The sequence below is a fragment of the Capsella rubella genome, unplaced genomic scaffold (genome assembly GCF_000375325.1).
Source record: "Capsella rubella cultivar Monte Gargano unplaced genomic scaffold, Caprub1_0 scaffold_7, whole genome shotgun sequence".
NCBI lineage: Eukaryota > Viridiplantae > Streptophyta > Magnoliopsida > Brassicales > Brassicaceae > Capsella > Capsella rubella.
In genome coordinates this window covers 1,877,024-1,889,251 of record NW_006238917.1, presented here as the reverse complement: position 1 = coordinate 1,889,251, position 12,228 = coordinate 1,877,024, and the positions used below count along the sequence as shown (strand labels likewise).

The 12,228-nt window shown below is 39.0% G+C and overlaps 3 protein-coding genes across 5 annotated transcripts; all 3 read right to left on the bottom strand.

Moving 5' to 3' along the window:
* Nucleotides 1-174: 174 nt before the first annotated feature.
* On the bottom strand, nucleotides 175-2,253 carry LOC17880383 (uncharacterized protein ycf39). The gene is made up of 7 exons (XM_006283710.2): nucleotides 1,806-2,253; nucleotides 1,634-1,732; nucleotides 1,309-1,503; nucleotides 1,109-1,201; nucleotides 920-1,015; nucleotides 683-823; nucleotides 175-573 (listed from the first exon to the last, which is right to left on the bottom strand). The coding sequence occupies exons 1-7, from the start codon at nucleotides 2,181-2,183 to the stop codon at nucleotides 397-399; spliced, it is 1,179 nt and encodes a 392-aa protein (XP_006283772.2). The 5' UTR covers nucleotides 2,184-2,253; the 3' UTR covers nucleotides 175-396.
* Nucleotides 2,254-2,592: 339 nt separating this feature from the next.
* On the bottom strand, nucleotides 2,593-5,164 carry LOC17879711 (isocitrate dehydrogenase [NAD] regulatory subunit 1, mitochondrial). The gene is made up of 4 exons (XM_006283906.2): nucleotides 4,563-5,164; nucleotides 3,859-4,098; nucleotides 3,193-3,271; nucleotides 2,593-3,090 (listed from the first exon to the last, which is right to left on the bottom strand). The coding sequence occupies exons 1-4, from the start codon at nucleotides 5,070-5,072 to the stop codon at nucleotides 2,816-2,818; spliced, it is 1,104 nt and encodes a 367-aa protein (XP_006283968.1). The 5' UTR covers nucleotides 5,073-5,164; the 3' UTR covers nucleotides 2,593-2,815.
* A 1,289-nt stretch (nucleotides 5,165-6,453) lies between these two features.
* Nucleotides 6,454-11,292, bottom strand: LOC17879660 (protein NLP2). Of its 3 annotated transcripts, none has more exons than XM_023779109.1 (5): nucleotides 11,202-11,292; nucleotides 9,127-10,247; nucleotides 8,928-8,975; nucleotides 7,789-8,830; nucleotides 6,454-7,705 (listed from the first exon to the last, which is right to left on the bottom strand). In XM_023779109.1, the coding sequence occupies exons 2-5, from the start codon at nucleotides 10,054-10,056 to the stop codon at nucleotides 6,807-6,809; spliced, it is 2,919 nt and encodes a 972-aa protein (XP_023634877.1). In that variant the 5' UTR covers nucleotides 10,057-10,247; nucleotides 11,202-11,292; the 3' UTR covers nucleotides 6,454-6,806. The 3 variants fall into 3 exon arrangements, with proteins under 3 accessions (XP_023634877.1, XP_006283076.1, XP_006283077.1); XM_006283014.2 differs by lacking the exon at nucleotides 11,202-11,292 and adding an exon at nucleotides 10,811-11,130; XM_006283015.2 differs by lacking the exon at nucleotides 11,202-11,292 and adding an exon at nucleotides 10,486-10,802.
* Nucleotides 11,293-12,228: the final 936 nt, after the last annotated feature.

Here is a 12,228-nt window from a genome sequence, read left to right as displayed (position 1 = left end):
ACTTAAGACTTGCATTTATTTGATATTTACTATTCGTTTACCAAAAGCTTTCTCTCTTTATTCACACATTAACAAGAACCAATAAATTAGAGAAAGACTTTAAGATGAAGAAAAAATAGTAACAGGAAGCTCACAGCCCTAGCTTCTAACAAAAGTTAAAAGAAAAAACAGAGATGGTTCGTAAAAGGAATCTCGTTATCTTTTCACCAGTTGGTTTCTCTTCAAGGCAACAAAGAATCTCTCTGGGTACCTCAAGCTACATTTACATTACAATAATCTTCTTTAATTACAGAAAGAACCATTTGAAGAACAGAGCAACAACGAAGCTCACAGTATGGATGCAAATGCAGTTTTAAAGTAGTCTTGAATCTTATTAACACACCACAAGGTCAGAACTCAAAAGTAAATGTCTGATTGCTTGGATTGCGCCTTTAGATCCTTTAGTTTCTTCAATATGTTGCTGAAGTAATCCTGCAAGTACTTCTCTAGCGTCACCATATCCTTCTGATCCACACCTAGTAGACTATTAGTCTCGGTCATAGGAGCAGAGAACACCGTGTCACTCGAGAGAACCTAAATGTGCCCGTGTCACATATATGTTAGAAGCGTTGATTTCAGTTTATCTGACAAGCTACTATGAAACTAAAAGCATCATCGTTAGGTGATAAATGCCGAATTTTACCTCTGAGAAGGCCAGTCTATCCGCGACATCATTTGTCCATTGGAAGAACCGAGTTAACTGCCGTGTGACTCTCAATACAGAAACTGGAACGGTTGTTACATTTGCATCTTGCCCAGCAAGTCTCTCGCATAGTGTTATCACCTGACAAGACAATAGGGTAGTGAAAAAAGGATATGCTTTAGTAACAATTCTCTATTTATTTCATACAAAAGAGGCGGTAACTATGGCCCTGCTTACTTCTTGGGTTGTCCATGCACGAGGGCCAGCAAAAGTTAGAAGCTTTCCGTTGATTTTCTCATTGCGTAAAGCAATAAGTGTCAGCCTAGCAATATCCTGTTATAGCATGAGGAACATGTTTAAACATTTTGTGTGCTTCACTAACATTTTGACACAAAGAAATGAATTACAACTACATTGTCCACACACCTGTGTATCCATGTAAGCAACACGAGTTGGTGCATCTGTTCCCCAAACCGATTTTTCCTCAAGAATTGGAACTGCATACTGCCCAATAAGACCCTGCATACGCATAGTATATACTCTGGATTAGACATCAATCAGCCATTACCCTCAGTTTCAGGAGTTAAAAAGGCACAAGAGATAGATAAAGGGAGAGAGAGGCTTACTTGCATGAAACCGCATAACCGGATGGTGATGTGGTTTAAACCAGAATCCTGAAGAAACTTCTCAGTACAATACTTAATCTCCATGAGAGGAACCTCAGGATGCTTATCGCAATTGTGGATTGAGTAGAAGACATATTTCTGAATCCCCATTGCCTTTGCACATTGTATCAGAGCAACTTTTCCTTCCCAATCTACCTAAACCGAACACACATAAATTTCCAATCACATTGGAACCCTCAATATATATATCTGTCTAGCAAACTTGCATAACTAAATTCACCAATCAAAATTGAATCTTTAACAAACAAAAAAAGAAGAAGCATACCGTCTTGATGGGTTCTTCGGGACGTCCGGTTGCACAATCAATAACAGTGTGGACACCGACCAAAGTCGCCGGAATTGTCTCCGGTTTACTAAGATCCGCCTACACCACACAAAACTCCGGTATAATTCTCTCTTGGACAAAAATAAATAAAGGAGAGGATGTGAATACGTACGTTGACGACGGTGGCGCCCCAATCACGGAGGAAATCGGCGGGAGCTGGTCTAGGTCGGACCAAGCACCTAACGTCATACCCTTCATCTAAAGCTCGGCGGACGATTTGTCTTCCCAAAGTTCCGGTGGCTCCAACCACCAAGATACTCGTGGGTCGGACAGGTGTCCCCGGAGCAAGATTAACCGCTGCAGCACTGCATGTAATCGGGACTACCGTTGATAGTTTCCGGTTAAGGGACGAGGATGAGGAAGATGGGAAGCTCGGAATCGAATTGTCCGGAGTGAGAGAACGTCGGCAAGAGAGACGCTCGGAAGAGTTATGATGGTTGAGAGTGCCACGTGTAACAAGCTGAGCGGGGAGCCTGAGAGAAGCCATCATTACCAGTGTGGAAGACAAGAGAAGAGAAGAGAAGAGAGGAGGACAAGTGAGAGAGATAGGAGAGACGACAGTTGATGTGTGTTTGGCCACGTCAGCTCCTGGATTGGCTTTCATTTGTTGCCACGGAATTAATTATATCCAGCTGTAAAGTCAATCTGGGCTTGATGTCCAAAACTATAGAAGTCAATTTGGGCCTGTTAAAACTAATAGGCCGGTACGTGAGCTATTATTGTTTTTACATGGAAACCCTAATGTAATAATACGTCAACGCAGGAGCAAGATGATGAAGCACACGCAAACAATTTTCGCAAAGGTGAGCACTTTGATTTTTCATTCATCTTCTGGAATTACAAAACCATTTTAGAAAAAAACGTTTGCATATCCCGCGTACAGCGGTTTAGATTTGAAATGAGGAAAGCCGCCAACAAAGGTAGCAACATAAATTTATTTAGAACATGTTCTTTTTTCTTATCGAAATATTCGACGACTAAAAGAATATTAAAACTCGAGGTACAAAACCAGATAAACGGTGTGCATTGAATTGGATCATACCCCATATTTTGGCAAACACACAAAATCTGTAGCAGGAATTTGATGATTTATGCAGACAAGGAACACGTAATTTGTCAAAGTCAGTCTAGTTTTGCAATGACCGCATCAACTACCTCTTGAGTCGTGCTTGTTCCACCAAGATCTTTCGTCCGGCACTTTCCTTCAGCGATGACTTTTTTCACTGCTGTTTCAAGCCGGTCAGCAAATGACGGAAACTGAAGGTGTCTAAGCATCATCGCTGATGAGAGAAGCAATGCCACTGGGTTTGCTTTGTTTTCCAATACTATCTTGTCTTTCCCAACATTACCTGCTGATGCACCTTGCTCAAATACTGCATGGTCAGCCCCAACATTTCCTGTTTTTTTTTGTATTTAATGTCGCAGATTTAGAATAATTCTTTATCCAGTAATGTATAGCTAGAGGGCGTAATGAGATAATCAATACAGGACGTATTTACCTCCAGGCATGACTCCTGTGCCTCCAGCAATACCAGCAGCAGTGTTTGCAACTAAATTCCCATAGAGATTGGGTGTTACCTGCAAAGGATTTTATAAATTGCCGTTATCAAAGGGGAAAAAAAACTAAAGGAAACTAGTACATACAGTAATGAGAGAGAACATAACAATTAACAAGATAATGTTAATAGCAACAGTGAAAGCTACTGCCATACGGAACAATAGTTAATGCGAGTCGAAGTTAAGTTCAGCATCCAGCACTTGTATATTCATGCTCAGTTGGAGCTTATCTAAAACATAGAGCTAGAAGCGATATAAAGGTAGCTATACTAGCAAACCAAGACAACATAAACAAACAAACAGGTTGTTTAATTAGCCGAGAATTCCGTGCTAGATACATTTAGCTTTGTCCCCAACTTATTTTCAGCAGAGTAAATTAGTAATTATATAAATAGACAAGGCCACATAAGTACACTTTAACAGATTCCCGGAAAGCCTGATATGCAAATGACGAGAATAGTTAATTAGAATGTGGCAATACAGTACCAGTCCATTCCAATATGCAAATGGGGCAATTAAGTAGTATACGAGAACACAACATCAGAGAATATCATAAATTGCCAGTGGATAGCTGAGAAAATTCTTATGTATATAACTCCGAAACATACCATGACATCGAATTGCTCTGGTTTCGCTACAAGTTGCATACAGCAGTTATCAACAATGATTTCATTGTAGGTGATGCTCGGATATTTTTTAGCAACCTCCCGACAAGATTCCAAGAACAAACCATCCGCAAGTTTCATGATGTTAGCCTTATGCACCGCTGTAACTTTCTTCCTGTTGTTCAGGTAGGCATACTCAAAAGCATACTTTGCAATACGCTCCGAACAGAACTTCGTGATCACCTAGCAGAAGAATAGGATCAGAACAATCACGCATAATATTAAAAAAAACCACTTGCAAACAAAGGTGATAAGCAACACGTATCTGCAAATATACACGAAACGTATACTCACACAATAGTGATAAGCAACTAGCTTAGAGAAACCGCACTAAGAGGATCATGTTTAAGAAGATGGTAAGTAACCAAGAATTAGGAATAACTTTCCATCATAGCCAGCTAGTCCATAATCATCAAATTAGGTATAAAATGTTCATCCATCATGGTCTTATTTTCAACTAGATGGATCATGTCAAATTAATCTTAAAGAACATGTCAGATCAATCTAATTTGATGAAATATACCAAAGTTAACCTAAAACGCTAATCTCCAAGCTCAGATTCCACAAAATTCAGATTAAAAACCCATATATCTTAAGGCCATAATCCAAAAGAAGGCTAAACTAAGAACAAAAATCGGAATTCTCACCTTAAGACTCTCAACAACACCAGGAACAACCTCATGCTCAAGCCCCGCATACTCACCTTCAGTGTTCTCTCTGATGACAACGATATCGACATTTTCATGGCGAGTAGGTAAACCAGGCAAATTGAAACAGTTGACCAGAGACGCAAAGAGGTCAAGCTCTTTCCTAAGCTGGACGTTAAGCGAACTCACACCACCACCAACAGGAGTCTTAAGCCCACCTTTCAAACAAACCTTGTTCTTCCTTATGGACTCCATCACTTCCGGAGGCATACGGCTCATTTCTCCGTGAACATCGTACTTCTCGAAGAAGATCGGCGCGTGCATCGCTTCCATCACCTGCTCCACGGCGTTCGTCACCAAAGGACCAATTCCATCTCCAGGAATCAGCGTCACCGCTCGTGGTGCTCCGTCACCGGGTCTAGGCATGTAAGTCACGGATCGGGTCTGGATACCAGATCCATTCGCGTTTCTAGCGAGATTCTTGAGGAGAGTTAGCGATCGGCGAGACATCTTTGCTCTGCAATTTTGGGTTTGAATCTAAAAAAAAAAGGATTTGATCGACAGAGAAGAAGAAGAAGAAGAAGATTCGCCCTTTGGCCTTTGGGAGCTGGAGGCGGACGAAAAGCGTTTATTGTTAAAATTTAGGTATTTACACAATTCGCCCAAACATCTTAATCTCATTATGATATTTCCATAAAATAATTTTATATTTGCTTCTTAGACCATATTTACAAAACCGTCAATTTAGCTATTTATACAACTGTCCCCATTAGTTTTATATTTGCTTATTCTCACCTCAGTTATTTACAAAAATTGTACCAAGCGTATTTAATCAGGTGTGAACATAAGATAGCATTTGTAAAATTATCACTTGCACCCTCGTATCTTTTGGTTAAAGAAGACGAAGAATCGGGGATTGGCAAATGGCAAGTGTTAGACTCCCTTGGTCATCGTTTTGCTTTCTTGTCCAGTTGAAAAAGAAACAAGTCTTTTTATCTTCTCATAGTCGTCTCAGTAGACAGTAGTCCCCAAAAAATGGAATCTTCTTGACAATGCCTTTTACTGAATTGGTGCTGAAGTGGACCACTTGGACTTTTCTACATGACATTTTTACCAAATGTTACGAATCAGGTACTTAGTCTAATACTCTTGGATTGACATTACCACACTCTCATGTAGAAGAAGACGATATAGCCTCATTTTATACAATGTTTGTGGTGAAAGTATTTGCAAAAGGATAGTGTTTGAAGTTAAAGTGGTAGGAATAATAGATGCAGGATCAATATCTTCCTTTACATTCCTCTCTGAACGAGCATGTGCAAGAAGCCAAGAACAAGAACAAAACCAATACAATAACCGTTTGTCTGCAGGCTTTCTTGTTTCCTTCAAAAATAAGGGTTTTAAGTACAGAACAGAGATACTCTGTTAGAATTTAGAAACTTGGAGGACCACTAGATGGTTTTGATATGACTATCATTGCCTGAACAAGTAAAACGTCTATAACCTATTCTTACTTTCAAACTGGGCGTAGTGTTTATTTTCGTGTTTCTTTCTGATTGCTAACTCCCAACACACAAGTTTTTCTGGACACACAGCGTCCTATAACTAGACATATGTTACCCATTTGTTTCTTGCTATGGCTGCAATGTTTGTGCATAGATAACTTTTGATCTTAAAAGCAACTAAATTCTTACTGAGACGTATATAAGTTAGTGTCCTACCACTATAAATCTTTCTAGAGCCTCTCTTGATGCCCCCAAAAGGCACTCTCCTAGTTTTCACCTTTTCCTAATGAGCTTTAAATCTGGAATTTTCTTGTAGCTGAAGAAGGGAAGAGGGAACTGCAAGACTGAAGTTTGATATTTTATGCATAATTTAGAAAGAAAGCAAATGCAAGTGAAGATATTTCAATTTGACATACTTGCAGAGCTTAGTAGAATCCAGATGACAAATGATGTACAGACAATAAAAAATACATACATATAAGCATGTTTCTGGTACGCATCGCCTTATTATACAAAAAATCTGCTAAGCCGATGCAGGAAACCAGTCCACTACTGCTGCTTGCAAAATGGGTATGATCCAGGGCACTGAAAATATGTTTACAAACGATGCCCATTGCTATAAAATGGTGAGTAATACTTTTCTAACACACTAGTAAATTAGTTGGGTCTCTTGGTCTTTTTTTTTTTTTTCTTTTTCTTTTGCAGGTACAACCTTATACCTGTTTGATTGATTGATTACTTATAACGAAGGACCAAGAGCGATGCTACCGAAAGAACCTCCCATCTTCCCTTGAGAAGCTTCATGAACGCTGATCTTGATCGTGCGGCTCTGTGATGATCTATAAATGTCGATACATTCCTCAAGATCCGCTTCACATGTCAGAAGAACCCATTCCTTGTCATCATCCAGGTACTTAAGATCAAAGGGTGCAATATTATCTATGTTAAAACGCCTAGCAATCTCATGCTGCAACTCTCTGAACCCCCAAGTAGGGAGCAAGGTAAACCGTACTTTAGCCTCGCCAAATGTGGCTTTCACTTTAGAGGCCCCTTCAGCCTTCAACTTCCGGGTACTACTCTCCGGTAACCGAGGTAAGTTTTCGAAAAGAGGATGCTCACTGAATGTTTTGTGGCTCAGGGTTCTAGAGAGGGACTTTGTTTCCTCCTGATTCATGGTATGCAGTCTTACCTCACTACGAGCTCTCTTCAAGATTGCGCTAGCATTTTCAGCCATCAGAGTGGTTACTGTATTTGAGGTATTTCCAGTGTTGGTACTTTGATTAGCTCCAGTTGAACAACATGTGCTTGAACCAGAGCTGTGACTACAAGATGATGATGGAGGTGACCTTGGAGCTGCAGTAGTTACCTGTGCTGAAACACCGTTCTCAGTCTGAGCAGTTAAATTCCTTGACTGGTCAGTATTCTTGAATGAAGTGCCAGTACCAGACATATGTGGGGAGCTCAATTCTGGGAAACTTGTATAGAATGAATCAAGTTGAATAGAGCCTTGAACACCTTGAACAGAGTCTATAACAAGTTGGAGTTTCTTTAATGAATGCCCCACTTTCTTGATCTTCCGAGAAGGCCATCGTGTTATCCCATGTTGCCTGCATATTCTTTTTAAGGTTGTTGGACAGACTGCAACATAAGAATGAAACTGTGTGAGCCATCACTATCAGAGAAGTTGATCAAATGAACATAATAACAAGAAGTTTTCTTACCACCAATGCTCTTGGCTGCATCTTTGAGGCTTCCTGCAAAGTATTGTCGAAGAACTTGCAAACCAATTGTCTTTTCTGTTTTTGTTCTTCTCTTCTCACCTGGTCTTCTACTGCCTAATAATGTCTGCCCCACACCAAAGGAAGCTGATTCAAAACTTGGATCCATGTCGATTCTGAGTCCTGAATTTGACACCTTCTGAAACTGCTCAGCTTCTGAAAGAAAGTTATTGTGGCCTGATCCAATCTGATTGTTATCCCATCCAGAGGTGAGCATGAATTCTTCTTTTGGCTCTTCTTTCTGGTACTCCCAAGAAAGAGACACGCCTTTACCTTTCTCGTTAGCCTTGATCATGTGTGAGATCCATGAAGAGTCTTCTTGAGAAATTTCTTCCAAAGGCAAAGGTTTCATATTCTCTCCGGTTTGTGCATTAATAAGTGGGGTTTCTGCAAATACTACTTCCTCTCTAACGGGAAACACCACTTCTAGCTCTAGTTCTTTATCAATGACAAGATTTAAGCTCCTGAAATCTTGCTGCAGGGTCACAGACAGAGACTTGAGCATGTCTTGTTGCGCTTCGGTGTGAAGGCAAGTTTTTGGAAAGAAAAACTCCAACACAAATTCAACGGAACCATTGAATTTGCTTTTCAATGGGACTGCTAAAGCAGCATGTAGACCAGAGATCTTAGCATGGTGTGCAAGAGGATAGTTGGTCTTGCTAAAAGTGATTACTTCAGGCACGAAAAACAGTTTGGTTGCCTTGAATGCCTTTCCCACAATACCTTCCCCTTGAAGCAGATGGTGTTCAGAACATGCCTCTAGAAAATTACGACTCTGATGATCAGGGACAATGCAAGCATCATCTACAGTTGAAACACACTCTGAGAAGTTCTCATCAGAATGCCGGGATCCAACTTTTCCTTGCCGAGCACACGGTGCCCACGTTAAAGCCAGAGGCAGATCATATAATCTGCAGACCCATGTCAAAAACTCTGATACCTCAGGTAATGCTGCATAGTAGAATTCATTATAGACCTGCAGAAACTGAAACAAAAGGGAATATGATATTTAGCAACAAGAGTTCAAAGTTTCTGTGTGTTGAAATGTAAAAGTTTTGGTTTATGGGACCATTTTGACACACCTCTCTGCTTGGAGATTTCAAGTTTCTTGAACTCCTTAGATTAACAGACTACAAAAAACAAGAAACCTCTTTAGGCTACAATACACAAACAAAACTTCTCATTGAAGGATCTGGGATTAAATAATAGAAAAAAATAGGTAATCCAAGTTGGTTAAACATGTAACTGGATGATTTAGAGACATCAAGGGAAGAGAAAAACCTCGAGGGCTTTACATATATTGTCCAGCTCTGGCCTGTAATTCATCTTCTGAGTTGTTGTAACAATCTCAACAACACCCAAACAAGTCCCACTACCTCTTTCAAATACAGGAAGGGCTAATGATCCACGAACATCACATTTCTCTGCTTCTTTGATGCGCGGATACTCTTCGCTTCTAAAGAACCGCACATCAGGTGTCCACTCTGGTAATTTCCTAAGAAAAACACGGCCAGGGAGACCCACAGACTCAGTAGAATCCTCATCAGCTGGGAAATTATAAGCTACTGAAACATCTCTGTATCTTTTAAGACTTGAGTATTTCGGGTTGAAGAAGTGTGGCTGCTCCAAAGTGGTGAGAAAGTTCTTGCCTTCCTGTTGAATTGGAACCCATATCTGTATGAGGAAGTCTTTATCTTGCACTGCCTCGTCAAGTCCCTTTATAGCTTGTACTAATCTATCTTTCACTGATGAAGAAGGGCCTTGACTTGTTCTTGGAGCAATCCAATATCTTCTTCCTCCCTCAGTTTCTTCAAGGAGAAACTTCTCTGCTTGAGCAGAACTCATGGCTGCAGACTGGTCAAAAGGTGCCTGATTCATCGGCTGATTGGAGAGATCCTCGATCTTGAGAAAGCCCGGTGCTATTGGAGGAAACTTTTTCCCTGTTTCTTCATTGGAGATATGATCTTGTGAAGTGTTCCCAGCAAATTGATAGCCATAAAGGAAAGAGTTGTTGTTGTTGTTGTCATTCATAGTGGTAGAATCAGAAACTTGTTGTCCCATAGTCTGCTTCAAGCTCTTACCATCTGTAGTCTCAAGCCAACATCCATCATAGAAGAGTTCCTCCATGAAATCCATATCCATAGCCGTTTCAGAGAATGCACCAAAGCTAGAATTGGGTAAGAAACTGCCATCTCCACCACCACCTTCCATATCAAAAAATAAACTTCTTCTTTGTTTTAAAAAGTTTTTCAACCCCAAGACTCGTATCCACCAAAGGCTACAAAAACCCTCAAAAATTGTTCAGTGACTTGTTCTGCGGTGTTGGTACTTCATGAACCAGCAAGACCAAGCGTCTTTGAAGTCCCCTTAAGGTTCTTTTCCTCGTTGTCTACATAACCGATCTGCAAAGTTTGCAGAAACATGATCAAAAATAACCAAACAAGAAGAAGAGAGAAGAGAAGAAACAAGATAAGAGCAAAGAACTCAGTCTTTTGTCAACTGCAAGATCAAAAGTGCATTTCAAACATGTATATAAAAGAATTTAAGAAGAGATGTGAGATCATAAGAGAGGCTATAAAAAAAAATAAAAATAAAAGCTATAGAGAGTTGACTTGAAAGGAGGATTCATCAAGTACTAACATCAGCTTCAAGTACAATATTCCCCAATGGACATGGAAACGCTCCAAGAGGGCCAATTATTGAAACAATTACAAAGAAATTTCAAGCTGACAATAAATGCCACACACAAGAAGTAAAAGAAAAGAAAAGATAATAGAATTATATAAATTAAGAATCTGATGCTTCATGACATCAGTTTCCGAAGAACAAAAAAATCTTCTGATGCTCTCTCCATAAACAACACAAGTATCCAAAGAACAAAACAATCTTCCGACAAAAACCCAGAAATAGTTAGTAACTAGTCTATACACAACCCCACAGAAACACACACACAAAAGTAGCTTACTTTATCAAGATTCCTCGAGCAAGTAGAGAGAATTTCAGGGAAAAAAAACAAGAAATTGACTTTGGGGTTACAAAAACTCAGAAAGAAGTAAGAGTTACAACAAATAAGCTGACAGATTTAAGTAGTGCTCTGGTTTTGTTTTCAGTTATTAAGAGGTTTGTTTGTTCGGTCTCTGTTTATTGGTACACATAAATGATAGAAAAGATTCTGAGAAAAATGGAAAAAGGAAAAAAAAAAAAGACTCCTTTTGCTCTCTCTCAAATAGATGATATTATCATCACCACTTCTTTTTTATCTCTCTCTTTCTCTTTCTCTTTCTGGAGGAGGACACACAGAGACACAGCACAAGTAGGTCGATGGAAGGGTTAGTAATAATAATTTAAATTCTCACCATGTGGGCGTGCAGAATCTTTCCCAAGGAACTAAGTGGACCCTCTTTTTTTTACCATCCAATTAGATCTCTCTACTGTTTTCTCTAAAATCTCCACTCTTTCGTTTTCTTATAAATATATATATATATAAGAAAATAAGATCTTTTGTCTCCTCTGTTTTCTTCTGCAAAAAGATGTAAAAATAGAGATGAAGGAAGAAGAGAGAAAGAAAGAGAGGGTGTTGAAGTTATGGTTTATAAAAAGAGCTGTTGTTTGTTGTGTTGTAGTGGTGGTGTTAAATTTTGTTTCTCTTATTAATGATGATATGTAGTTGGTGATGTGTTTCTTATGGCCTATTTGTTTTGAGATTCGTCCAAAACATATAGTGATTAGTTTATAATTAATGAATTGATTACGTAAGCCGAAATGTGTACTTTGTTCTGTTTGATTGGTTAAAACAGCTTGTTGATCTCTGTATCTCAATATTGGAAGAGGGAGAAAGATTCTTTGCACAAGACAATGTCTGTCAGTTTTCATTTATTATTTTGACCTTCAAGATTCTTTCTTTTAAAACCTTCCCTTCCTATTTCTCTCACTCAAACAATCATCCCCTTTCTGACCTCAGCCCTAGTTTTCCTTTTTTTAAAACCATAAATTGTTTGCTTGATTAATGTTTGTTAAAAGTTTGAATTTTTCTTAAACGCCCTTTAGTATATATAATTATAATTATAAGAAGACATATATATAGATGTGTATGTGTGTATTATGCACATAAACATAGACTGATAAGATGCAAATTAAACTAATCAGCCAATCGTTAGTTAATTACTCTTCTTCTTTAAGATTGAGTTTTGTATTGATTTCAGTACAAAAGAGGTTTCTTTATATATTCATTAAAATTGTTTAACTTTAATGCTTTTCTGAAAGTTAATTTCTTGCTTTCAAATGGCATCCATGTGAGCTCGATTCATATATGGAAGAAGAGACGGACACAAGTTTTTTTTCCTTAATTCCTTTCGAACTATAATACAATGATTCCTTCACTAG

Coding starts and splice junctions, on each gene's coding strand:
- LOC17879711 (XM_006283906.2), bottom strand. CDS start 5,072: ATGTCTCGCCGATCGCTAACTCTCCTCAAGAATCTCGCTAGAAACGCG. Junction 3,272..3,858: donor CAGAGCAATTCGATGTCATG/GTATGTTTCGGA, acceptor AATCCTTTGCAG/GTAACACCCAATCTCTATGG. Junction 3,091..3,192: donor CACAGGAGTCATGCCTGGAG/GTAAATACGTCC, acceptor AAAAAAAAACAG/GAAATGTTGGGGCTGACCAT.
- LOC17880383 (XM_006283710.2), bottom strand. CDS start 2,183: ATGATGGCTTCTCTCAGGCTCCCCGCTCAGCTTGTTACACGTGGCACT. Junction 1,733..1,805: donor GGGGCGCCACCGTCGTCAAC/GTACGTATTCAC, acceptor TGTGTGGTGTAG/GCGGATCTTAGTAAACCGGA. Junction 1,016..1,108: donor TTGCTTACATGGATACACAG/GTGTGTGGACAA, acceptor ATGCTATAACAG/GATATTGCTAGGCTGACACT.
- LOC17879660 (XM_023779109.1), bottom strand. CDS start 10,056: ATGGAAGGTGGTGGTGGAGATGGCAGTTTCTTACCCAATTCTAGCTTT. Junction 8,831..8,927: donor TGAAATCTCCAAGCAGAGAG/GTGTGTCAAAAT, acceptor CTTTTGTTTCAG/TTTCTGCAGGTCTATAATGA. Junction 7,706..7,788: donor TGCAGCCAAGAGCATTGGTG/GTAAGAAAACTT, acceptor CTTATGTTGCAG/TCTGTCCAACAACCTTAAAA.